Here is a 27,379-nt window from a genome sequence, read left to right on the forward strand (position 1 = left end):
CTGCAGATAAACCGACAGACAGACAGACAGACAGACAGACAGACAGACAGACAGACAGACAGGTGTGAAATCAGAGATAATAAAGAGTCACGACAGCAGAAACCCTGAAATGTATTTCTTTTAATTTAATTCAAAATAAATACTACCACGGCAACGCAAGTCCACTACTGGGTTCTTGCCCTAATGTTTTGGTAAGAAAACAAACAAGCAAACGATCCAAAACAAAAAAAAAAAGAAAGAAAGAAAGAAAAAAAAAGAATAAAAAGAGACTTCAGTTAATGCATCCATCATCATCATCATCATCATCATCATCATCATCATCTTCATCCTTCAGCGACTTTCACGAGGTGCCTTTTTTAACAACATACAAGGTAACACTGCCTAGAATGACAAACATAAATAAAACAAATACTATGGTACAAAAAAAGGGGAGGAGGAGGAGGAGGAGGAGGAGGAGCAAGGGATGATGGGATTGGAGAAACCTGATGAAACCAGCACTGCAAAAAAAAACAAAAATAAAGACTAAAGTCAGCCATGGTCCCACTGTGTGTTGGTGGAGGGAACAGAGGTGACAGTGCAGACTCCACAGTTACAGTCACGTCCTCTCAGAGACTCGGAGTCGGTCGTTTTCAGAGACCACGTCGACGGAAAGGAAGGCGGGGTCAGGTCAGGTGGGGTCAGGGGGCGGGGTCTGTCTCCATGGAAACATCCTCCATGGACGATAACGAGTCGAGTCGGCCAATCAACCCGAGGACAAACGGAATAAAGAAACGATGGCGGGTCCAGTCTTCAACACGTCTGTTGTTGATTTTTTTTCCTTCTTTTTTTTTTTCTTTTTTCTTTTCTTAAATGCAGGTTTTTGGGTCATTTGTTGTGTTTTTTCAGTCACTATTCTCATCAGCAAGCTTGAAGTACAGTCACACAGGAAACAAAAATGTTTATGTCTCGTCTGTCAAGATGCCACTAACAAAAAATAAGAAATAAAACAGAAGGAAAGAAAAAGGCATTGCATATTTACATCAAGAAGTTTTGGGGCGACTCGACTTTTTTTTTTTTTCTGGCAGTCCTCACAGTCTTCATACATGAGTGTCTCACGGCTCAGTTTTCTGGTGATCTGTGACATGATTAGTGATTTATTGATACCCCTCGGTTCAGATTTAAAAACAGGTGTGTAGAAATGAATCCTCTCTCATCGTGCTGACAGGAGAAGACGGAGCTGGAAGCCTCGTTTCTGTTAGTGTCCGCGTGATAAATTAAACGTTGTTCACTCTGATTTACCGTCTAAAACAGTCTTTGTGTGTCTGTGTCGGTCTGTGAATGTGGATGTGTGCTGCAGGGCTCCCACACAGGTGCACAAAGGTCCAAACTACACTCGTTTCTACTCGTTCGTTCGATATGTTTCATATTTCTCGGACCTGTTTCATTACTTTCACACATGAACTGCAAGAGGAAGAGATGACGCAGCATCAGAGAGCAGTTCTTTTCTAAAAATCTTTTGCAACTGCAAACAGCTCAGAATCTCTGAACCTTCCAGATGTGTGCAGGAACCCTGAGGAGCGCGAGCCGACTCCTGCAGAGCCGATCAAGTCAGCAGTTTTCTCCAGAAACACAAGACATTTAGTGTTCAGCGCTGCAGCGACAAGCCGATTCTGATTCTGATTCTGATTAATCAAAAGAAAATTCATCGACAAACTATTTTGATATTTGATATTCATTTCTCGAGCAGGAACGTCAAATATTTTCTGGTTCTGGCTTCTTAAGCGTGACAATTTTCTGCTTTTCTTTCTCACTGATGACGGTAAATAAAGAGTCTTTGGACTTTGAGCTGCTGGTCGGACACGAGAAGCAGAGACGTGGAGCTCCGGGACGCTGTAACCAACATTTTCACAGTTTTTAGATTAATCGGTTCATTGCTAAGTGATGAAAATTAATCAGTACTGTCAGTAATTGTTAGTTGCAGCCCCACAAACTGATAAAAATCCTCTGAATCAGTCAAATGTTACTCGAGACATGTTGGGCACTTCCCACAGGACTCGTCGGGTCGGTGCCGATACGTTTAGTTCTTGTTGTTTATGATGCAGATCTCAGCTAGACGCATCGACGCCACACTGAAACTTATCTGAAGCATGTTTTCATCCAGACTGAACCAGCATTATGAGGATACAAACACTTCAGAGTTTGGAGCTTCTTGTATTAAGATGTTTTGTGTAAATGTTCTTGTTTTCAGGGAACACATGGGTCCAAAGACTCTGGATGCCAACAGCGGGAGCGTTCCTCCACTGAAACTCCAAGAAGGTTTAATTAGATTCAGTTTGGAGTTCAAGCTGTTTTAAGATGCATAAATGTTAATGAATCATCTTTAGAGAAGTTGCTTGAGTTGTTATTGTACTTCGGACAGCACGAGGCTAGCTGTTTACTCCTACTGTCTGTCTTTCTGCTAAGCTAAGCTAAGCTAAGCTAAGCTAAGCTAAGCTAAGCTAGTCACCTCCGGCCTGTAGCGCTGGGTTCAACATGCAGACGTGAGATTGTGGGATCGACGTTTTCATCTGAAACTCAGCAAGAAAGAGAAAACAGATGAGCTCATTCCCCTCAAAGGAGGAGGAAGCAGAAGAATGTGTGGACTATAAAGGTGCCTACATTACCCACAATGCAACATAGCCAGTGCTCCAAACCCGGTAACCACTTGGTGGAGTTGCAGCGAGTTTTCTGATTTTAGTGATTAGTTTATGTTTGGAGCAAACTGCCGACTTCAGTCCGATCAGCACACAGAACTCACAGCTGTTTCCTGTTTGTGTGTGTGTGTGTGTGTGTGTGTGTGTGTGTGTGTGTGTGTGTGTGTGTGTGTGCTATGACAGCATATAGTTGACCCCCATGTCCCACATACATACAGTACATACATACATTACATACATACATTAAGCCACATTTCCCTGTGTAAACACCCATTCCACTAGTCCTACAGCTACGATGAGGAAACAGAAGAGAGGAGGTGAAGAAGAGGAGGAGGAGGTGAGAGGAGGAGGAGGAGGTGAAGAGGAGGAGGAGGTGAAGAGGAGGAGGAGGCGGAGGAGGAGAAGCGGTGAGAAAGCAGAGAAAGGCCTCGTTCCCCTGCCGGCTGTGGAAAGCTGGAGCGGTTAGCTGAGTTTGAACGCGGTTGTGCTCTGTGGCGCCTGAGTGAACTGTGCAGTTTCTGGCAGTTTAGTGTTTCCTGTTTCAAAATAAAAGACCAACTGAGAAGTAAAGCGTGAGAAAAAACAATCAAACAAACAAACAAACAAAAAAAAAAAACACATGGGGTTGAAAAAATACGAGAGCAAAGTGGTAACACTGCAACGATGAGAGGAATGATACAGACTCGTCCATTCTGTCTTTCTTTTGATTTTTTTTTTTTTGTCGTTTTGTTTTTTCCTTGTCGTTGACCTGTAGACAGTGATTTTCATCGCCATGGGATTGGGGGAATGTGCGCTGCCATGGCAAATGTATGAGAAAGAAAATATCTTTTTTTTGTTTTTTTTTTGTAGTTTTTCCTTTTGAGTGAACCACGAGCCATGCACTTATTCTCAACAAAGAATGACCCCTCACAAGCCCGAAACCCGCCCGCCCTCTCCCAAAAAGAAAAAGAAAAACACCCTGTCGGTATGATACGAAACATCTGCACACGTAAGGCAACATTTTTGGTTTTTTGTTCCCTAAAACGGCTCTTCCAAACCAAGTGCAAAAAAGTCAAAAGAAGAAGAAAAAAGGGCAGAAACAACAAATAAACGAACAAACAAACAAACAAAAAAAGATGAACGCAACCCGGGTCGACAACTTAATACTGACGGAGAGAGAAAAAATAAATAACAAAAACATTGCCTTCTGCAGTAAATAGCGCTGAAAATGTAGGAGACTTATTTTTTTTTTAGTGTGGGGAGACCGGCTGGAGTCTATCCCACTGTGCAAAAACCTCTTTTAAAGTCCCTAAAAAGACTTCTCCCCGTCTGTGAGGAGGCAGAGAAGGAGAAAAAGAGGGGAGACTGGTATTTTTTTTTCTTTCCTAAAATGGCTACGTGTTTTCCTCAAAATGGCCACGAATGGGGACGATACTGGCTGGCGGGGGGCCGGAGCGCTCACTCCCGCCCGCTGGCTGAGTAGGAGAACTGTGGGAAATGAGGCCTTCGCTCGTTGTCCGCCGCGTCCATCCCGTCCTCGTCATCTGTGGAGGGCGAGACGGAGACGCATGAGAGGAGAACGACGACCAGACAGAACACAACAAGTCATTTACTGAATTATCGACAACGTTTCCACCACATGTGGCCACTTAAACCATTAAAATATCAAAGTATAAATCGATTCCTGGTCATTTTTATGTTCAAATAATGAACAAAACAAACATTTCTCAGCTTCTTCTTCTTCATATTCTGCAGTAGAAATGATCTTCTTTGGTATTTTTGCTCGCTGTGATGTCATTTAAACCTGATCTAAAATGTTATTCAAGTCAATAAACAACTAAATTGGTTAATCAAAATATAAATATCAGCAATTTTTTTTAATATTCAGAATAAAAAAAACAAAACATGCTGTGAACAAAATATTTCTCAACGCTCTACAACTTATATCAACTAAGCTCATAGTTTAGTTTCTGAGTTATGCTCATATCTGTCAAGTTCACGAGTGTTTCTGATTATTATGATTTTTTCTTTTTTAGCTTCATATTCTCAGTACTTTTATTTAATGCACGATTACGTTGTAAACGGGATGTAAACACCCAGCTCCTGCAGCCACCAGAGGGCCTCAGCAGGTCTGTTTTCATACAGCTGATAACAGATTTGTAGCTCTTGTATTAGATCCACTTTGTCAGTTCACAAAATACTTAGATTTGACATTTTAGGACATTTAGCAGACGCTTTTGTCCAAAGCGACTTACAAATACTTTCACATTCACACTGATGGCAGAAGCTGCCATGCAAGGAGCAGACTGCACATCAGGAGCAGTTTAGGGTTCAGTATCTTGCTCAAGGGCACTTCGACACGCAGCTAGACGGAGCCAGGATTCAAACCAGAGAACTTCAAATTACTATAAGAACTATTATATTATATATATATATAATATAAAATGTTTCGGTAAAGTAATAAAAATGAGGCCAAATGTTGTGAATTTTTAAAAAGGGGTTCAATCTGTTTTTTATTTTCTGGGTCTTGGTTAAACTTCCTCAGGCGACATTAAACAGGCTGATGGTGAAGACGAACAAAACAAAACACTCTGCGTCCATCAGATCAGATCTGATGTTCAACCTGTCAGCCCGCGTCGCTGCAGGCAGACGGGCGTCCTTACATTTCTCTGGCGGAGTGATGGTGATGGTCTGTGCTGTGAACTCCTCGTCAAAGTAGCGTGTGTCCGTCTCCGAGGAGACCTGCGGCTGGAAAGGTGGGACCAGCTGCAGGAGACAGGAAGTGGACAAGGTGAGTTTTCTGCCTTCTGCTGACGTGAAGCGCGAGTCGTTTAAACAGAATGAAAACGTGTTCGGACCGCTATATGTCGTCGAGCTGAAATCCAGATGAGGTAATTATTTATTTCCTGTTCTATTCTGGAGTTTACATCCCAGCCAGACTCCTTTTGAAAAATTAGGTAACCCTGCTACCAGAATATCTCAGGTACGCTGTTTGAATAAATTACCACTGAAGATCGGATGACGTCTCGCAGCTAAATCCTGCTCTCACCTTCTTGTCGTAGACGTCCTGCCAGTCGACTGTGCCAAAGAAACTGTGTCGCATGATCTCCTTAGCGTCATCCGGTCCGCCGCCCAGCCTGTCAGAGACGGGAGGAAGAGAAGAAGAAGACGTCGAAGTCAGACATCAAACGCCGCTCTTACAAAGTCTCCATCAATGGAACCAGAATATCCACCTGCTACTGATCCTAAAATAACTTGTCGGGGTGAACGAGTTCGCTCTCTGAAGCTGCAGTAGCCTCTTTTTTACCGGCTTCTTCATTAGAGAAAGAAAACGCCTCGGGGATAATCAGAGCGGGAATTTAACAGCAGCCACCGGACGGTTTGGTGTAACAGCACTTTTACTGAATCCCAAACATCAGGAGAGAGTTCTGCTCTCCTGTTAACATCAACATGTCTCCAGTTCATCTCATGTCCAGATCCTGCAACATCAGAGGGCCAGAAACAGGCAACAAAGATCTGATGTCACTGTCTTGGTGTTGTTCTTGAAACACCATCATTTACGCTGCTCCTCATCTTTGCATCTGTCCAATCAGGCTTCTGTGAGGGTGAGGGGATTCCAGTGTTTCAGGGTTCTGGTGCTGCCCAAACCTGATGATGGTCAATGCTACTCGGACTACAAAAAGAAACCAGATCACATCTGGTGCCAAAATTCTGTCCTGCCTACAGTTTGTGTTTTCATCTGCAGATATCTGTGCACAGAGGTTATTTATAGACATCAGTCTTTGAAAGTTTGGAAGAAGAATAACGAAGCAAGACATTTGTTTGAATCAAAATGTACAAATACACTTTGTAACCAAGCGTCTTTAAAACATTTTATGGAATATGGAACTGACAATAAAGAGCTGACAGGAAACGATGCGAGGGACGTGAGGAGACGACGAGAAGCTACGAAGAGCTCCGACGACGACGTGACGCCTTACGATCAAACCCTCAGCAACCAAAGATGTTTAAATCAACTTCTCAACAAAACATAACGTGCTCATGTTTGCTGCAGTCGGCCATCTTTTCTTATCAAACAACACACAAAAGGGAACTGGTTCTGAATATTGAGAGCACTCTGCAGCTTTCCAGGAAAGTTCAGCTGCTCTCTGTACTCAAAACAGCTGTTTGACTGTTTCTTATGCAAACCTGTGTGTGTGTGTGTGTGTGTGTGTGTGTGTGTGTGTGTGTGTGTGTACCGTTTGTTGGGGTCCTTGATCAGCAGCCCTGACAGCAGCGACTTGGCGTCCGCCGACAGGGTCCGTGGGAACTTGATCTCCTCCATGAGGATGAGCTCAAACAGCTTCTCGTGGTCCTGGTTGTAGAACGGCAGGCGGCCGCACATCATTTCGTACGTCACCACACCCAAACCCCACCAGTCCACCGCCCGCCCATAGTCGTTGTCCTCCAGCACCTGAACACACACACACACACACACACACACACACACACACACACAACATCACCCTTTAAACACTGCTTTAGTTAAAACACACTGATGACATTAAAAATCAAACCTGTGTGTCTTTTCTTTCTGATGACGCCATTTTTGACTCCTACATTATCTGATATCCGCTTTCACATCCTCTTAATGGAAAATAACTTCCACCAAGATCCACATTAGAGGAAGTGAAAACAGTTGTTGACACTGAAGGAAACATTCAGCCGCCATTAGAGGAACTAAATCTCCGGGTGCTTCCACCGTGGTTACGACGTTAAGACCCGGCAGCTGATGCTCAGTGACACAGAGACAAACTTCTGTCTTGGTTTTATCATACAAGACATGAATAGATGAAGGTGAAGGCTCAGTCTGGGTTTGGACAGTTCTGTGTTTAGTGTGACCTCTGACCTCAGGAGCCAGGTACTCTGGTGTTCCACAGAAGGTCTTCATGGTGGCAGTGTCGGTGATGCCTTCTTTGCAGAGGCCGAAGTCTGTGATCTTGATGTGGCCGTCTTTGTCCAACATGAGGTTCTCCAGCTGCAGGAGGGAAATATGACACGCGAAACATGAAGCGATCTCTTCCCTCTACAATACTGTGAACTCAGGTCAAGTCAAGTGTTGGACTCTGCAGTTTACCTTCAGATCACGATAGACGATCTTGGCAGAATGTAGGTAGTCTAAAGCAGAGACGATCTCAGCGCCGTAGAAACGAGTGCGGTCCTCCGAAAAAACTCTTTCTCTTGACAAATGGAAAAACAGCTGCGAAGACAAAAAAGAACACGAGTTCATTCACCTCAGACGTCTCCGCTGTGTTACGATCCTTCATCCGGTAAAGACCAGGAGGAAGATGATCTAAAATTACACACAGTTACATTCAAAACAGAAGCAGAACGACAGTTTCAGATCATTAAAAAAAGCTTAAACGTGTCATTTGTAGGAAAACGGACAGAATTCAGAGGGCGCTTCAAAACTACAGGGGGCGTCATCACTACAGTGACTGCTGCTCTGTCTATGTTTGGCTGTAGCTGCTGTTAGCATGTAGCTCAATTAGCCGTGCAGCTAAGTGGCCCCGCTGCCTGGAGAGGGACCTCAGATCACCAAGAGCTACGAGAGGACACGGCAGGCGGGAGAGGAAAGAGAAACAGTCGGCAGGTGAAAAGCTGGAATATTTTCACTTGTTTCTCTGTGAGCTGAGGATGTAAACCAACACTGTTCTGGTGACTCTGATTCACTTTCTGTCCAGTTTTAATGAAGATTAAACTCGTCTTCCTTCAGTAAGCGAGAGAAACTTGAATTCAGACGGTGAACGTTGTATTTTTATGTTTAGTAGGAAAACAGCTGTTAAAATATTTCCTTTCTTGACATTTTTTGTTGACTTCCTAGTAAACAGCATCTCCAGGCTGAAGCTACAGGACTCTCAGACTAACACCTCCTGAAGTATGACGTGGTGTGAGGAGGCTAGCTGGTTAGCATGTTAACTTCTGTACACAGACGTCTCTGACATCTGTGGGTTTTTTCACACTGTGTTGACAATGTTGTTAACAAGAATTCTGGCCATATCTTACAGATTGTCATGTCATGTCATTGTCCGTAACCGTTTATCCCTTTCCATGGGGTCACGGCGTGTTGCTGCTGGAGCCAATCCCAGCCTTGCCTCAGGGCGAGGGCAGGGTTCTCCCTGGACAAGTCGCCAGCTCATCGCAGGGCCCTCACTAGTGAGCAATGTGGGGAGCAATGTTCAGTATCTTGCTCAAGGACACTTCGACATGCAGCTCAGCCCTGCCCGGAGCTGGGATTTGAACCAGCGACCTTCTGATCACTAGTCGACCTGCTCTACCCGCTGAGCTACAGCCCCCCATCTTACAGATTGCTCCTTTTAAAACAAATAACATTGTGGATAAAAGAAATTCTGCGTATGTGTGGGAATATTTCATGGGTGCAGTTTACAGTACGAGAAGAGACTTTTTTAATCTAAACAGCAAACTTATGAAGCTGAAATCTAAAAAAAGAGATTCCTTAACACTTCTGTACGTGCTGTGAACCTCAACCTCACTATCCGTATGTCTGTACCTCTACATGACTGTGTTCAGCTTTGTGTCGGGACGTGTTGTAAGGTTACTCTGCTGTTATGCTCCCTGCTGTCGATCAATAAAGCACACAGAAGAAGCTGAGGAGGAACGTATGTACAGCATGTACAGGTGAAGGTGACGTGGATCCTTCAGATGTGAAAAATAACTATTACCAGCCTCACACAACTAAGTAAATAAATGAATAAGACGTTCAGATTGTGAAGCTGTAAAATCACCTGAATAAATAAGACTTAAACCACAGTAAGAGCAGCGACTGCTTCCTGTTAAAGTGTTGTTAATCAACACTCTTCAGTAACGCCTGAAATAACTTCCATGTTGGAGTAAGACGGAACAATCTGCCAGCATCAAACGACATGTTTTAAAAAAGAGACTCATTGATCTCCTCACCTCTCCTCCGTTGACGTACTCCATTACAAAGCACAGCCGATCCTTCGTCTGGAACGAGTACTTCAGAGACTGCAACACAATATATACACAGAGTTTTAGTCTCAGCAGTGTTCAGCCGCTCGTTTCAAACAGAACAGAAGCTTTGTGGTCTGAATTCAGCGCATCTTTCCTTGTTTGCGCGACATTTATTTAAAAAGAAGCGAGTCTTTGAACTGAAGCTGGTGGCTCTTTTTAGAGGTGGACTCATCCTAACACACAGAATTGAGAATGTTTCATGCAGTGTGCACGCTGATACTCACAGTTAGGAATGGATGCCGAGTGTTTTTTAATACCCTACTTTCTGTGAGCGTGTGAGCAACTTCATCCTGTGGAAAGAAGAAAGAGGCGGAGTGATTAACGAGGAGACGGACGGAGCTCGCCTGCAGACGGCTTCTTGTGCAAGTCAAACGTCAAATATATCGTCACGACTTTCATTTTCACTTTAAAAACATTTAAAATCCTGATGGTGAGACAATTGTTTGTTTGTTTTTCTCACATCAGGATCTCTGCAGCTCTACAACACTTCATAACATCATAACGCTGTTTTGTCACACAGTTTACATTTATTAACTGAGCAGCCGAGTCAAGATGTTGAAGGTGCAGCTGACAGGAAAGAGTGCGAACATCAGGCTGATGGCAGGAGAAATGTCTCAACATACGAACATCCTCCACAGTTACAGGGTCAAATATGTGACACTGAAGATGATGCACTTTTGCACACAGAGTCAAGCTACATGGTTTTTAAAATTGATAATACGACAGTCATTTCAATCCAGAGACTAAAAGAATCTGATGATAATCAAAAAACTGTATATACTTACTAGTAAGATTACTTATTAGTTTTTATCACAGTTCTTATAAAAAACACTCAAAACACTTTTTTGTGCAACTGGATTACATGAATTAATGTTTGGTTGTGACTGTCACAAACATGTTCATCATTAATTAAAAGTGTTTTTGAGAATACACTATTAAAAACATTAATATTGTGATATTCACGTGATATTCATGAATACTTTCTAACAGCCCTATTAGTGACTGTACACTGTTATAAATATCACAAATATTAACTGTTCAAACTAGATAAAGGTGTTTTAGAAAAAACAAACAGCGACAAGCGTTCAGCAGACCTTGGCTATGATGACCTCCTTCTTCAGGATCTTCATGGCGTAGTAGGTTCCACTCGCCTTCTCTCTCACCAGAATGACTTTCCCAAAGGTGCCTTTGCCCAGAAGCTTCAGATAGTCAAAGTCATTCATTGTCTGGACAAAGAGACAAGAGGCATGATGTCAACAAACCGGGTCTCCATCATCCAACCAACCACAGCTGCTGCTTTATATTCTGACTGGACTGAGACGAAGCGTCACCTTTCGTTTGTAGTGGCTGATGGAGGTGTCCATCTCCTCCTCGTTCACGTTCTCGATCTGGGAGGTGGGGCTGCACAGGATGCCCTCCTCCTCCTGCTTGGCCAGAGACTCGGCGACCATCTGGATGGCCTCGGCCCATTCGTCCCTGCAGGACAGAACCACAGGTTCAACTACGAGCAGGCGGCGCTCTTCTTTTGGTCGACTGTGGATTCAACTGTAGGCTGACCAGGAATCTTAAGAAAAGTTAGAGGGACTGTTTCTAGACCTCAAACAAAGAGATGAAACTATCGGCTCCCAAACACTGAGCTGCTGTACAACCAGGACGGATGAAGAAGCTCCAGAGTTTATCACTTTGTTCCTGCAGCATCAGCCACAGCTGGTGCTGAGCTGAGTCCTGGATCGAGCCACCGAGGCCAAACAGAAAACACTGGAACTGTATCAGAACCGCTTTCTAACAGCGATGAAGTGGTGAGACAAAGACATGATGTGGTCAACTGTGTCTGCTTTCATTTCTCCTAAAAGTTTCCATACCAGTGGAGATTATTTATGTTGCAGACAACATAAAACCTCATATCTTCTTTTTTTGTTTTAAACACACATTAGCTGCTCTTCACAATCCTGGACAATGGACTGCTGCTAACTCCTTCTTCTGAGGATAAATGCAGCTTTAATGGGACTCTTCTACAGCGTATCAGGGCCAATGTAAATCTTATTAATCAAACTGAGGGTAAAATTCAGAGAAAACTCTCACAATTTCAAAGATTAAAGTCACATAATTGTAAGACATAAACTAAAATTTACAAGACAAAAACTCAAATTTGCTCTGATCATCTGATTTCTTTCTTGTAAATCTGTGACTTAAATCTCAGAGAATATCAGAGTTCAAGACTTTGGTTAAGGAAATTCTTTCTTGTAGTATTTTCTGACCATCGAACTATCTTGTAAACAAAAGCTGTCAGGTTTGACTTCCCTCTGTCAGGAGAAAGTTCTCTGTTTTATCGTGCCTGGTGCACTGAAGGCAGTTTACCAAATTAACTAATTAAGTGCTATTTCTTATCTGAACCCTCTGAAGCTGAGAGCTTTGTCGGCTGTTCAATCATCTGCTACTAACTGAGCAGCAAGTCGAAGGAAAAAAGAAACCTAATGTTGTGTTTTGCTGTTGGCCAGCGAGATGTGACAGGTAACATGTACAGCCTGCTAACGACCTGCAGACCTGCTCTGGTGAGACTTGTGCACAACAAACCCGCGAGCATCAGGTAGAAGTCAGTATACGTTGCGTGTACGTTATATTGTGTTTTGGAATGAAAACCCTTCACATGCTGGCGTCCAGCCTCGGCTCCACACCCCGGCTTCCTGTCTTTCTTCTCACTGTGCTGACAGACTCCTGCAGTGTGAGCACCATTTAACACAAGAAGCCTCCCGTCTGGATCTGGACTCACAACTGACAGACTTCTTTATACCTGCTGACACTGAGATCTGCTCAGTTCACAGGAAGCTGCTAAGGTGTGTTTTATAGCAGAATATCTGCATTAAAGGGCCACTTCACCAGTTTTACACATTGATTTTCAATTGGGAATCAAAATCATGACTCCCCAACTCATTTACCCCCATCGTGCCACCAAGTTCCTGCTCATGAGGGAAGGTTGGGTCTCTCTGACCCGCTCTACTGTCATCAGATAACTTCTGTTGTGATTCAGTGCTATAAATAAAAGTGTCTGGACTTCTTAAGTTCAGCCTGTTCTGTCAAATAAACAGAAACAAGATATGTGTGATGAGCTGCTGAGGAGGAGGAGGAAGATGAGGAGGAGGAGGAGGAGGAGGAGGAGAAGGAGGAGGAGGAGGAGGAGGAGGAGGAGGAGGAGGAGGATGAGGAGGAGGAGGAGGAGGAGGAGGAGAAGGAGGAGGAGGAGGAGGAGGAGGAGGAGGAGGAGGAGGAGGAGGAGGAGGAGGAGGAGGCTCACCTCTCATCAGGAGTGTCGACATGAAAAGTCCTCTCGATGACGGTGGTCCACTGCAGGCAGCGGATGATGAAGGTGTTCGGTTTGGGCCGCTCGGTCTTCATCAGCTGACATTCTGGGAGTCACACAGAGATCGAAGTGTTAACACAGATACTTGTTTTCAGTGCGTGGATCGTGTGATGAAGGTCTCTGTTCGCGGCTCACTTGCTACAGAGAAGTTGTTGAGCGGGTAGGCCAGGTCAGAGTCCTGCGGTTTGTCCTTGTAGCCGATGAAAGAGCCGTCTGTCTTCAGCAGAAAGTAGCGCGGTCGCCAGTTCTTGATGTACTCACCTGCAGGGAGGAGAAAACACTGACCAGGTTACATCCTGCCGCCTGTACTTCATGCATCAGAATAACTTTCACTTCACCGTGGAGGAACGTGTCTCTGTGTTGTTGGTGTTAGACTGACTACTGTTGTGAAACAAAATGACAGTTCGACATCGTGTTCATGTTAACTGTTTCCTGTTTGTTATGGTGGCGTTATATATGTAATAACTCATCAGGTCTGTCTCAGACTGCTCCAGGAGAGAGTCCTGAAACCTGAACATGAGTTGGCAGTTCTGCTCTTCTTGGTATCTCGTCTCAGAGCTGATGGGTTTTCTTCTTCTGTGGTCCTGGTGACACCTGTTGTAGTGGGCACTAACCACAGAAGCAGCTCTGATCACCCTGCCAGATGTTTGTCTGTCTGTCTGTGATTTCTGCAGCACATCAGTGTTACAACCAAGATTCAGTCACAAAGTTTTACAGGCGTGCAGCTGAGATTTGGAAGATACGTTGTGTCAGAGTAAAGGGGTCAAAAGTAGGAAGGCCAAGCAGTTTACCTACTGAGCACAGACGTATCCAAAAGACCTGAACTCAACGTCTTCAACACTGAAAAGACTTCCCAAGGAGAGCCAGGATAAAAGTTTTTTTGAGGTCTTTCTAAGAAGTCTTTTCGACGTTCACCTGTGAAGTCCGACTGACGTCTTTATAGGGTTTGAAACGAAAGATTCATCAAGTAGACTAATATTCCACGGATGGACCAAAACATGGTCTGTGACAGAAGCTGAAGATTAAAGAGGTTAAACTTACATTGTAAAAACTTTCATTTTGAACCCTGTAAGAACATCACTTGGACAGGAGAAAGCTGAAAAGATGACATTTGGATGTGTTTGCTCAGTGGGTAGAACAGTCGGGTTGCTGGTTCCGTTTACATCGATTGCCTGATCAGCAGGATTAATCACAGTGGGGAAAGTGAACAGGCAGCTCACTACCACAACTGAGGGCCCCTTGAGCAAGAGCCTTAAGACCAACAACTCCGCTCAGCAGATCAGAGTGTGAATGTGATCAGGACGTTCCTGCGCTCAGTCAACGCCACCAATCCCAGCGCTCCTGGTGACGGCTCACACAACCAAACAGGCCGAGCACAGAAGAATGTGTGAAGAAAAGAAAGAGGCCGAGAGAAAAGAGTCGAGCGAGTGTGGCGATGCAGAGAGGAGGGAGGAGACTGCTGACTACACAACGGACAGGAAGGTGGCTGCAACCACAACCACTCACTGAATAACGCTGCTCATGAACTCAAAGTCTTCACGTGTCTGTCGTGGCTGTTTACAGGAATCAAGTTAAAGCTACAGAACAGAAAAAAACATTTGGGTCACCAGAAGTCTGAAGACTTGGGTTGGGGGCTTCTTTGTATACAATTAACACACTCGTGCACTCATTTCTTACTCTTATTTTAACACACTCAAAAATAAATCACAATGTAATCTAAATCAAAGTGCAATATCCCGATGACAGAAGCTGCAGCTTTTCAACAGACGTATGAAAACGCAGCGTTATGATGAAGCTGTGGAGCTGCAGAGACGTCCTGACCAACACATCCTCTGTCTGTTTGGAACAAACACCAACAGACGTCACACCATCATCATTTTAATAGTTTCTTCAGCGACGGTTGAAATTGTGATGCAGAAATGATCATGAATCATGCTGCAATCATAATATCTGTCTAAATAAATGTAATATGTTTTTTTTGTGCATCATATCAAGCAGCCCTACTAAAATAAAGTTGATTTTAAAGTGTTACAGGGTCAAACATGAAGTAAATTAAAAGAAACAGGCTCAAACAGTGGAAGTTTCTGGTAGAAAGTCACGTCCAGCTTCCAACTGGGCCTCGTCTGAAAACATGAACAGTATCTCACCTGCTGTAGTGGATGACTCATCACTTTGAACAGGTTCATTTTGGGTTTCTGCTGCATATTGTGAAATAAAACAACATTCTGTGTTACTCTATATACGGACATTTTAAATCACCTCAACCTTTTTGCTTTTCTAATTTCAGCTTCATGACGATGTCACTGAAACATCTGTATGGCTTCCAGGTGAAGAGAAACACCGTCTGAACTCAGAGCTGATTGTTATTCAGCAGCCGTGCAGAGTTGCTTTCCTGCTGTTCTGACTCATCAGTTTGTGGCACAATTGCAACAAATGTTGGATTACGCTGGATGCATCGCGGTGAGATGTTGACATCTCGCAGAGTCAAATTAGCACCAGAGCTAACGAAGAACAAGGCGCTGCAACGACTGAACCGAGGAGCCTCGGCATCCAACAAATCAAACTCTGACGAAACTATTCTCACACATCTGATGACTCACACGGCTTCAGAACAACAGTGTGATGAGGATGACGAGACAGAAAACTCAGCACAGGAAGTCAGCAGCACAGGATCACTCGCAGGCTGCTGAATCATCCCAGCTGAGGGTAACTTACAAATCAGTAATGATGTCTCTCCCCATAAATACACCGATTAAAGATTGTTACTGTGATTGTTACGGATTCATATTCAGTGTGTTAAATGTGCAACAGCAAAAATAAAAATCTCCGTAGACCAACACGATGTCCTAATACGGCTCTTTTGTCAAACATGTACAAAAACAAAACCTTTTGAAAATCTCAAATGTGCAGTCAGAAAATAAATTGCTTCAATAATTGATCAAATATTGAAACGGTCATGAATATTGTTTGGTTGTAAGAAGGGCAGCTTGTAACAGGAGAGTTCCCTAAAACAGCAGAATTAAAATTAGTGTGGAAAGTGGTGAAGCGATCGCAAAATGATTATGAATGATATATGAAGTTTCACAAAGTTTAAACTGACTCCTCACTGTTATGTGTTCAACAGGAAATACAGTAAATTAAAGGTTCTCTGTGAAACTTCTGTGTTGTGCTTGAATCCAGTCGTAAGTTTACATCCATCTCTAAACCGACGTGAGCTGTTGTTGCTCTTTGTTAGCAGAGCGCAGAGAAGCATGAAGTCTCGTCAATCTGACCCGAGTCCTTCACAAACAAATCCACAGTCCAGCAGCCTTAAACAACTTCAGCACATCCTCCACAGGCTTGAACAGTCAACCACTTCTCATGTCACGTTACAATCCGCTCACATATGGCCAATAAAAGGCTGATTATTGCATGTAAAGATACAAACTGTAGCACAGAGCAGCTTTTAGACAGTAAACATGTCGTGTCAAGAGGACTAAATCCATTCAAACACCATTTCTAACAAGTCAAACATGCTTAACAATCGAGTCTCCACCAACATAAACTCTGCAGGCAGGAACAACAATGTTTTACGACTTCTTTGTGTTTCTGAAAGTCCTCAATAATTCAGTTTCAACACCCCAGAATCCAAACGGTTCTGAACTGCATGTGCACTCTGAGTTCTGATCCAGGTCAGTTTCTCTAAAAGAGGGTCTGTTAGGACTGAATTATAAGAGCGAGCAGAGGTGCAATAAACAATTCAGGGACTTGTGGGGGCCGAGAGGAAGGAACCGGAGTGTTAGGTCATCCTCTGTATGCTCATAGTGCCACAGAGAAACTTCCCCCTGCCTGCCTGCCAGCCAACAGGCCTGAGCTCAGACCAGACAAACACACCTCCAGGACACACACACACACACACACACACACACACACTGAAACGACTGTGGGAAATAACACACCAGCCAAGTGCAGCTCAGACTGGGCTGCAGCGCTGCAAAGCCTGCCTTCCCCACTCGCCGTCTGGCAGGTAAACAACCATTGTTTGGAGGTGCTGTTCTTCAAACTGGCAGCCGGTTTAGACCACGTCCAAACTGAGCCGCATGAAAAACACACAACTTCTCTGAGGTCGGTGTTTTCAGTGTTCCTCCTCGGCGCTGTGAGTTCCCCTGAAAACACTGGTCCTGTTTTGTCGCGGTGACCAACAAAATAAAGCTTTTCCTATATAATTATTGCGGCCTGCAGACGCAGGTGAGGTCATGTTTCTGTGGTCGCACTACAACCATCAACTGATCAGTCGACTGAAAGAACGAGAATCAGAATCAGTTCCAGCTTCTTAAATGTGAGGATCTGCTTCTCTTCTTTGGGTTTCTGTCTGCTGGTCGGACAACAGAGGAAACATGAAGACGTCATTCTGAACTCTGGGAAACTGTGATGAGCTTTTTTCACAATTTGTTTTTGATGTTTCATAAACAAAATAATTAAAGTGATTAATTGGGGAAATAGTTGGAAGATGAATCGATAATAATAATAATAATAATAATTGGTAGCTGCAGCACTTGTTCAGACTTCTCAGCTATAAATAGTGATTTCATGGACGTCTCAGTGCAGAAACCTGTTGTTCAACACGTTTATCTGAACAACTGACTGTGTTCAGCTGCACTGACACACTGAAAGTGTGAAGAAAACACTCATTCACATTGATAAATGTACAAAATGACATCTATTAAAAGCAATTATTATTATTATTATTATTATTATTATTATTATTATTATTATTATTATTATTATTATTATTATTATCATTATTATCATTAACATCATCATTAAATGGAGGCTGTAATGAAGGAGCTCGTTAGGAGAGTGAAGGTGAAAAATTGTGGGTCACTGCAGGAAATTAAAACAGTCATCAGTCATTCTTTTGGAAAACCTTTTGCTTTCTTTTTTTGTTTAACAGGCACTAATTTCACATTAGTATTAAATGTTGAAGTATGTTCATAGAGCTCCAATGATTAGTTGATTGATCGATTATCGACAGAGACTTCCCTGTAAACGCATCATTCTGCCGAAAAAAATGCAGGAATGTGTTTTCAGTTTTTTTAACTTGTGAGTTAGCTGAGGTTAAACGACACGACAGTGGAACAGCCTGTAAACCCCTGCAGCTGTTGCCCAGATGTAGTAGTTCAATTTACCTGCATCATCATTTTTAATACATATTTTCTTCTGTGTTTTGGGATGAACCAGGATTTCAAGTTCTCGTTGCTGCATTTGATTCCCACCAGCTGCCGTCTGTAGTTCAGCATAATTAACAACTCACATCACAGTTTTCAGTCACAGATTATTGTTGGGATCAGTAAAAGAAAAGGGAGACGGTTCTTACTGTGAGATAAATAACAGATAGTTTGTTCCAATGCTTAATTGTTTAATCTGATATAACTGAGCCATCAAATGGACGATTAAACGCCATTTTATAAGAAGTTATCTTAAATTTGGAAATCGGTTCACATGCTGGCTGAACTGTGGATGAGGGAACATTTCATGTTTCACGAAATGTTTTACTGAAAGTTTCAGGTCTGAATATGAAACAGAGAACGTGCTGTTGAAGATTTACATGTATAACCAACTACATGGAATGAGTGTGCAGTCTGAAAATTTAAATCTAGTTGACTTTGAATGAATTCAGTTTTTTTGTTTGTTCTTGTTTTAGTGTGTCCTCAGGTCCAACGGTCTCCTGGAGCAGGACACACATCTCACCTGAACACCGAGAGAACACGTCAGCTCAGTGATTCAAACTAAAAATGGAAATCAGGAGAACAGAGAACAGAGAACAGAGAACAGCAGCCATCTGTGGCTGAAAATGTTTCATTTTCCATCCTGTGTACAGACAAACCTAAAGCCACAGCACACACACACACACACACACACACACACACACACACACACACACACACACACTCACACAGATAAATAAATTCATTCAAACAGACACAGACAGAACCAGAACACACCAGCCATGTTTCAGTCCCACTGTCAGGTTTACAATAAATCCACCTCCTCTGTGTAAAAACAAAACAAAACAGAAAGGCAACTTCCAAGATCCGGTCAGCACGGTTGAGTCTGTTCTGTCAGATAACAGATCACAGCTTCAGTCACTCTGTGAGGGGAAGAACAACACCTCGTATCAGGACGGCACAATCCGGGTCAAAGTGATTAAACCTGGCTGCTGATGACATCTTCAGCATCATGATGGAGGCCAGCACGGTAAGTTTACATTAACTGCAACAAAACGCAGTTAGTTATTAGTTATTAGCTGAAGTTAATCGTTTGATTAGTTTATTGTCAATATTCTTAGCTCGCGACTCAGTTTTCACATGTTTGGGCTTCAGTCTGATCAGTTTGGGTTATACTTTCATAGGTTTTAAAGACTAAAAACAACTAGGTCGTATGACAAAAAGGACTGTAAGTAGAAGCCGTAGACACTGGTCTATTTTACGACTTGGACACATCCTCTGTCGATATGAACGGATGATTCTAAGGTAACGAAAAAAAATAAACAATTCTTAGATTCAGGTAATTTGGCCCCTGAATCACCCTAAATTCAGCATACTGGACCTTTAATCCTACAAAATGTCCCCACCTGTCTGTGGCTGGCAGTCCCAAGCACATTCAGAAACACAAATCCTTAAAAACACCTCACAACTAGAATGACACTTGGCAGAGTGCATACCTCCGCCCAACAGTCCCCCACTTCCTACTCACTCAGCCTCCTAAATCCACCTGATGAAAGTGAGAAACATTTCCAGGATTCGTCCCTTTAGAAAAAGTCATTGGGTCTATTCTGGACCGAGACCTGGCATCCTGATGACAAAGCAACCAACCAACAAACGAACTCATGTAAAGTTTGTATAATACTTTATGTAATTTCCTAAAACAGCTTCTGACCAACGAAAACAGGAGGAAAAAAAGTGCATTTGTTGGGGACTATTTCCAGCAGCGGATTAATCCACATTTGCGGCTGCAGGACGGTGTGTGTGTGTTCTGGTAATGAAGGAACAGCAGATGTGTGTTCAGTAGTTTCTGGTCAACATGGAGCTGTATGGCTTCATCTTCAGCTACTTCAGTAAAAAAACAAAACACGAGACAGCCGGCTGGGATCTGAAAACACGGAGCGTCCTCACCTCTTTTCTGGACCCAGCCTTCCTTGACGACGTTCTGGTCGCTCATGGTGGCTTCTCCTCGTCACCAGTCCTCCCAGCTCTCCCAGTGTGGTGACGGTGACGGGACAGTGGTTTGGGGGGTTAGTGGGACAGTGTGTTTGGGCTGCAGCTCAGTCAGCCTCCCGTCTGACCGCTCGACCTCTGGCCTACCTGCGCCCCCGCTCTCACCTGACCTCAGATCTGTCAACTGGCCCGTATGAGTCTGTGGTGCCTCTCTCTCTCTCCCACAATCACTTTCTCTTTCCTCCTCTCACCCTGCCGACCCGACCTGACTTTCTCTTGCTGTGGTCCGTCTCTCCTTCCCCTCCCTCTCTTCCTCACCTCTTTGTAATGTTTTTCACTCCCTTCTTTCTCTCCCTCCCTCCTTCTCGCTCTTGGTTTCACAGTTTTCCTCACTCCCTCGTTCTCTCTGACTTCTTCTTCTTCTTCTTCTGTGTTCAGGCGCTCCAGCGGTGAGTCAGCCTGGAAGGAAACGGAGGCAGAGAAAGGAGAGAAGGGAGGAAAAACAGCAGGTCAGTGGATAGTTTCCCTCGCACAGCAAACCCAGCAGGCCACCACTTATTGTTCAGAGCCTTAACACACTTCCTGTCTCCTTACCTCCTTCTCTCCTTCCCTTACACCCTCTTTTCATCCCAATTCCTTCCTTTTCTTGATCAGTCATTCCCTAGCTCCTCCAACTCCAGTTTTCTTCTTCTTCTCCCTCCTTCACCAGGCCCTACTTTCCTTCCCTTACCTGCCTCCTTCCCTGTTTTCCTTGCCTCCTCACATCACCTCCTCCTCCTTCTTTGCTCCCTCCCTCCCTCATCAGTCTTCACCCAACTCTTTTTACCTCATTTTTTTACTCTGCTTCTCCTTCCTTCCTTCACTGGGACCTACTTTCCTCCCATAACCTATTTTCTCCACATCCATACCTCCTCTTCTTCTCTACCTCCCTCTTCGTTTTCTCACCCAACCTCATCTCTCTCCCTCACCCCTCTGTCCTCTCAATCAGTATTTCCATAACTACTTCTCCATTTGTCTTCCTTCCTTCATTACTTCTGTCCTTCACTCATCCCTAGTTCCCTTCCCTGACCTCCTCTCTCCTTCTCCATGTTTGTCATCTCCTCCCCTTATATTTACATTTTACAGCATTTATCAGACGCTTTTTTCCAAAGTGACTTACAGTAATTTATACATGTGCCAACATCAGCAGCAGTATTTTGCCCAAGGACACCTCGACACGCAGACCAGAGGAATCGAACCAGCAACCTCCCGATCACAAGATGCTGACTCTACCCCTGAGCCACATCCACCCTTCCCCTTCCTTTGTTCCCTTCTTTCCTTACTAGGACCTACTTTCCTATCCCACCTCATCGCTCCCTCTCCCTTCTCCTTGCTTCCTCCTCCCTTTGTTTTATCCTCCATTTAGTCCTCCCATTTCTACTTCTCCTCTTTTCCTTCCCTCACCTGACTGTCTTTCCCAGTTTCCTTGCCTCCTCACACCATTCACGGTCTCACATCATATCCTTTCCTTTCCTTCCTCTCCTACTTCCTTCCTTCACTCATCAATCTTTATCTAACTCTTACCACAATTTTTTTTACCTCTGCTTCTCCCTTTTCCTTCTTTACCTCCCTCCTTCCCTACGCCCTACTTTCCTTTTCTTATCCGCCTCTCTCCTTCCTTATTTTCTTTGCATCCTCACATCATCTCCTCCCCCTCTTCCTGTTTCCTCTCTCCTCCTTCTCTCCCTCTTTCTTACTTCCTCCTCTCATCTGTCTTTACCTAACTCCTCTCTCCTTCCTTCATTCTATCAGTTCTTCCCTGACTTCTTCCTTTTCCTTCCTTCTTCACTGGGGGCTATACTTTCCTTTCCTTGCCTCCTCACATTACCTCCTCTCTTCTTCCCTTCCTTTGTTCCATCCCATCTCTCGCTCCCTCTTTCAACAGTCCTTAACTACCTTTTGTCTAAACTTTTTATACCTCCTCTCTCCTTTGCTAGCTCCCTTTGCTCACCACTTCTACTTCTTCACCTCTTGTAATTGCTCCATCTATCATTCCCCTCATCTTCCTTCTCCCTCCCTCATTCTTTCCTTCCTCGAAGAAGTCTGGTGTCTCCGTCTCTCACCTCCTTCACTGACAGTCTCTACTCTCTTTCACTTTCCTCCATCTGTCCATCCATCTCTATTCTCCTCGCCTCTTCACATTATTTAACCCCTACAGATTCAACGTCATCTGTCATTTGTTCTCTCTTTGCTTTATTGTATAAATTCTCTTTCCTTCCTTCTTTCCAACACTTTTTGTACCCCCTCTTCTCCTTATTTCCTTTCCTTTCATCCTCCTTGACTCATGCTTTTTTCCTCTTCCCATCCATCCCTTTATCTATCCATCATTTCCTTGGCTGCTTGTCTTCAAGACAAACAGTCTGGTACCTGCTTCCCTCACATCCCTCCATCATCTACCACCCTGCACAGACCGACACTGACAGCAACATCTCAGCTGGGATGAAACGTATAACCAACGACTCTAAACGACATTAAACACCCGTACATGCTCCAAGACTGTTAGCTTATTGCTTATTTAACGCTTGTCTTCATCTAGAGGGAAACAGGAAATCAAACCGTTTCTAATGGCCCTCTGTCTGGGAACCACCGCCACAAAAATCAACAGTAAAATGTTATTTTTAATCACATTATGACACGTAACTGAAGACTTTTTCTTTACAGGAGGTTCATTTACAGACTCCTGAGAAGATGAAAATCACTGTTTAGGTCGTTCTTATATCTTTTGTCGTCGACTGTGTTTAGTACGTAATTAAGATTTTCTTTCTTTGTTCTGGCTTGCAAACCAAAAACATCGAACACATCACATCTTAATGAAAGTTGCGTCATGGCTGACACACACACCCACAAATCTAAAGATATATCATAAGATCATTTCTGTGGATGCTGAAGCAAAAGCGTGTACATCTGTTACCTCAAATGTCCAATTATGGCCATATGTATGACACATGTAAAAGGTAAAAATGTTATATATGCGACATCTTAGCTGTCGTACAGACAGTAAGTAACCAGTGTTACCAAAAGATCCTAAATCAACTGGATCCAAGATGGCGGCACGGACTGCAGCCACGGTGTGTTGGTGCGCGTTGTTTTTCTCATACAGCTCTTCTTCCGTCTTTATTTATCAATCATCTGGAACTCTATGTCTCTCTCTGTTTATACTCTATTTACTATAGTCACTGCTTGTTTACTGTCTTCAGTGAATGCACCGTTTACATCAAGACAAACTCCTCAATGGTGTAAAATCCTTCTTGGTAATAAATCTATTTCTGATTCTGATTTTTTGGTTCACAACCCAAAGATGTTCAGTTTACTGTCATAGAGGAGGAAAAAATACATTCACAATTTAGAGTCAAATAATTGTTGCAGCTCTGCTTAAAGTTGATGAACACTCATATGATCATCCTGCCTGAGACAATCCTTTGTTTTTAAATGTCCTGAAGCATTTCCAGTGTAAATCACTCCGAAGCACCATCGCAGAAACTCGAACATATGACTTCAGAGGCTTATATTTTCTAGTTGAGTCTTACCAATCGTTACTATAATTAGGATTCATAGGTTTTTTGTTGTCTTGGAGTATATCACACATCACAGAATTTGCTATATAATATTAGGTTATCATAAGATAAACTAAAGACATAAACTATGACTGATATTGTTAAAGGATTTGAATAATAAAACATGAATTCCATCTGATTTTTTTCCACACAGCCAACCTTTCCTGTGCACTTCAATACATCACAGGTAATTATTATATTTCCTTTAAGGGATCATGATTTAAAAAAAATAAAAAATCAGCTCAAAGATAAAATAGCACATTATTGCACATATTCAGGGGGGAAGATTGGTTATGAGCCTTCAATGCACAGCGCACACACACAGCTAACAGCATCAGTGGGAAGATCCGAGGCTGGAAAACAAATGTGAGCCTCCAATGACAACAAAAACAATGGCTGACAGGAGCAGCCGCTGGATGTTTCAGAAGCCGGCTCAGAGCCGCGGCCCTCGGTGCCACCAACACCCCCCCGCCGCCTCTGATTTATCGGCCGCGGTTAGCCCCTCGCACCGCACACACACAAAACAAACAAATACTGAAACAACAGCTTTTGTTTCAAGGGCGTGTGGTGTCATTATCTGTTACATAACAACATCCGCTCGGCGTGCTCCGTTTTATTTTAACGGGCGAGACGCGAATAAATGTCTGGCGGCGACTCCTGCACCGACCGGCCGTTTGTTTCGGGGGCGGTGAGACGTGTGGCCCCCGGTGTGAGGTGGCGGGGTCGGAGAGAGCGGTGGGGTAAACCAGGCTGGCCTGTGATGGCTCGGCTGGAGGATGCGAACTAGCCAGGGATGCTAGCGGGGTGGAGGGAGGGAGAGACGGAGGGAGGGAGGGAGGGAGGGGGGAGAGGAGAGATGCTACTGCTAATGTTAGCCGGCTAGCTGTAACGGCTGGCTAGCATAGCAGGCGGGCTAACGGCTGACAGTCGCTGGCGGTTTGACGTGTTGTGTTATTTTGGTGGTGAAACAGCTCAGCGGTTTATCGCTGCTTTTACTGCCCCTGCTCGGACGGAGACGCGACGCTGTGTTTTTGAAGGGGATGGGAGACCGGGGAGGAGGAGGAGGTGGTGGAGGGGGGGAGGAGAGGGGGAGGCTGGGGGTGTCGTTCATCACGGAGATGGGCCGAGGCCAGACGGACGGTACCGTTATCATTACCAGCCCTCCCCTCCCTCCTGCAGCAGCAGCATCCCGGCGCCGCATCCCTCCCAGACTGGCGAATGACGAAGCAGCAGCAGCAGCAGCAGCAGCCCGCTAACAGCAGCTAGCTAGCATGCTAACCTCCGCTCCCACCCGCTCCGGGCTCGAGACAAACCCGCTCCCCGTGCCCCCGAAACGACGACCCCAACCCCCGCTGCCCCCCTCCCTCCCCCTCTGCCTCTCCCGACAGACAATCCCCGCGTCCCCCCACAACACGTTACAGCACGTTATAACAATTATTTCACCTGGTAGTCGAAGAACGGCAGGGATGCCCCCCTCCTCCTCCTCCTCCTCCCCCTCCTCCTCTATGGGCACTGGAGCATCCAACGGAGTAACGTCCCTCAGAGCTGAAAACGGGAGGAGGACAGCGAAGGATCCATAGCCGCTGATGCCGTGTCCAGAGCGCGGAAGCCGAAGAGAGGAGGGTTAGTGTGTCCCAGACAGACAGAGACTGCGGCGGCACACAGACACACGGACAGACAGACAGACCCGCTCGGCTCCTGCTCCCTCCGCAGCTCCGCCAGGAAACCTCGCTCGGCTCCGAGTCGGCACGTCACGTTCAGCCAGATCTGACTGGGAGGACTCCTGCTGCATTCAGGGGCTGTGGGACAGATGGGCTTTCATGCAAGCCACAAAAAAAAAACAAACAAAAAAAAAAACAGGGCATTTTGTCCTTGTCGTTTAGGGGCCACACGTGAGAACACCAGGGCCATGTCCGGCCAACACTTTGGAAATAATGAGGTCATGAGTCCGCTACCACGCGACCCATCATCTGTAAAGGTGCACTGTGTAGTTTTCTGGGAGGAAAATGCAATCAGAAGAGAAAGATAAGAAACTAGACCAACAGACTGACTTTGTGTTTGTGACTGATAAACAAACTGACCTTAAGGGACAACAACAAGTTCATACTTCGCTTTGTTTATGTTCAGCAGACCCGCCATAATGATAAAGATATTATGGCCATATGTATAGATATAAAAACTTTTTTTTTTTTTTTTTTTTTTTTAATTAAAAGTCAGATTCAAACTCTTGTCAGTTTTTAGACACTAACATTTCAGGTGTACTGTGTAGTTTCTGAATTTGTATTATTACTTCATATAAAAATGTAAATATAAAAATTCTGAGTTTGAAAACTACATAGTGTCCAAAAATTCACCCAAAAGTGCACAAAAAAACAGCGTCACAGCATTCTCCTAAACATCTGAAGTAGCTGGGGACAAAAAAACAAAAAAGCATGAATTGGTTGCATACAGACATTATCCAAGTCTCCGGAGGCCCCAGGATCACAAAATGATTCGAAACATTTTTTATTTACACCCTTTTTCTAAGCAGAAATCTTCACCGTAGCCATTAGCTTTAGCGCCCCCTGTAAGAAGTGGGTATTTCTTTATTATTATTATTATTTTTATTGGATTGATTTTTTTCTGTTTTAAATCAAGTCTCCAGCTGCTTCAGGTGTTTATCAGAACGCTGCAACTCTGTTTGACCGTGAAGCTCCAGAACTTCACCTGACGTTACGTTCTGTTTGCATTTCTTCTTTCTTTGGCCTATTTACTCACGAGTCCACTGCATTTCTTAAATATACTTTCTATCTTTTAAACATTGTTTTTAGTTTTTCTAGTAGTTTAAGTGTGTGTTTTGATGAATGTAAATGTTTACTGAGTGTCTGTCACCATGTCTGAGTCTGCTGTGATCCTCTCTACTGGGAAGCAGGATTTTACAGGGAGTACCTGAATGCAGCATCGCTCTCCTCATGGCATCCAGGGCTTTTGTTGGTCCCCAGCTTTTGTTGTCTGTGTGTGTGTGTGTGTGTGTGTGTGTGTGTGTGTGTGTGTGTGTGTGTGTGTGTGTGTGTGTGTGTGTGTGTGTGTGTCTCTCTCTCTCTATGTCTCTCTGTCTCTGTCTCTTTGTTTCTGTGTCTGTCTGTCTGTCCATGTCTCTCTGTCCCTGGTTAAGTGTCCACATTTGGTCCAGTTGTAATTCACCTCCCTCTGATCTGATCTGAGATCAGCTCTTTCAGTTTGCTGGAGTAACTGTCAAACTGACCGTGATGATATTCTGGTCGCTGACAATAATTTTTTTTTTTCAGACTTTTATAGTTATTAATTCAATCAGGCTCACCAAAATGTATAGCACCTCCTCCCTCCTCCCTCCTCCCTCCTCCCTCCTCCCTCCCCCTCCCTCGCTCCCTCGCTCCCCAGCCTTCCTGTGAATGGATGCTTTGTTTGAGGATCCTGGTCCCAGTCTGGCTGCAGGCCTACGTAGACGGGACTCTTGCTGCTGCTGCTGCTGCTGCTGCTGCTTGGCATTAATCAATTACAGTCTGTGAAATAACAGTTCAGTCCCACTTA

The 27,379-nt window shown here is 44.1% G+C and overlaps 1 protein-coding gene across 1 annotated transcript; it reads right to left on the minus strand.

Moving 5' to 3' along the window:
* Nucleotides 1-100: 100 nt before the first annotated feature.
* Nucleotides 101-26,612, minus strand: akt3b (v-akt murine thymoma viral oncogene homolog 3b). The gene is made up of 14 exons (XM_037073821.1): nucleotides 25,274-26,612; nucleotides 20,196-20,696; nucleotides 13,177-13,302; nucleotides 12,976-13,087; nucleotides 11,015-11,159; nucleotides 10,778-10,909; nucleotides 9,908-9,973; nucleotides 9,609-9,677; nucleotides 7,768-7,890; nucleotides 7,540-7,668; nucleotides 6,890-7,104; nucleotides 5,701-5,788; nucleotides 5,315-5,417; nucleotides 101-4,195 (listed from the first exon to the last, which is right to left on the minus strand). Exons 2-14 carry the CDS (start codon nucleotides 20,239-20,241, stop codon nucleotides 4,110-4,112), a joined length of 1,440 nt encoding a protein of 479 aa, XP_036929716.1. The 5' UTR covers nucleotides 20,242-20,696; nucleotides 25,274-26,612; the 3' UTR covers nucleotides 101-4,109.
* Between the last annotated feature and the right edge of the window lie 767 nt (nucleotides 26,613-27,379).

Source organism: Acanthopagrus latus, chromosome 1 (assembly GCF_904848185.1).
Source record: "Acanthopagrus latus isolate v.2019 chromosome 1, fAcaLat1.1, whole genome shotgun sequence".
Classification (NCBI taxonomy): domain Eukaryota; kingdom Metazoa; phylum Chordata; class Actinopteri; order Spariformes; family Sparidae; genus Acanthopagrus; species Acanthopagrus latus.

Bases quoted from the DNA above. Each gene is read 5' to 3' on its own strand.
- akt3b (XM_037073821.1), bottom strand. From the start codon at position 20,241: ATGAGCGACCAGAACGTCGTCAAGGAAGGCTGGGTCCAGAAAAGAG. The intron at 13,088-13,176 runs GTGAGCCGCGAA...TGTGACTCCCAG, and splicing joins CAACAACTTCTCTGTAGCAA to AATGTCAGCTGATGAAGACC. The intron at 7,105-7,539 runs GTCAGAGGTCAC...GTGTGTGTTCAG, and splicing joins CAGAGTACCTGGCTCCTGAG to GTGCTGGAGGACAACGACTA.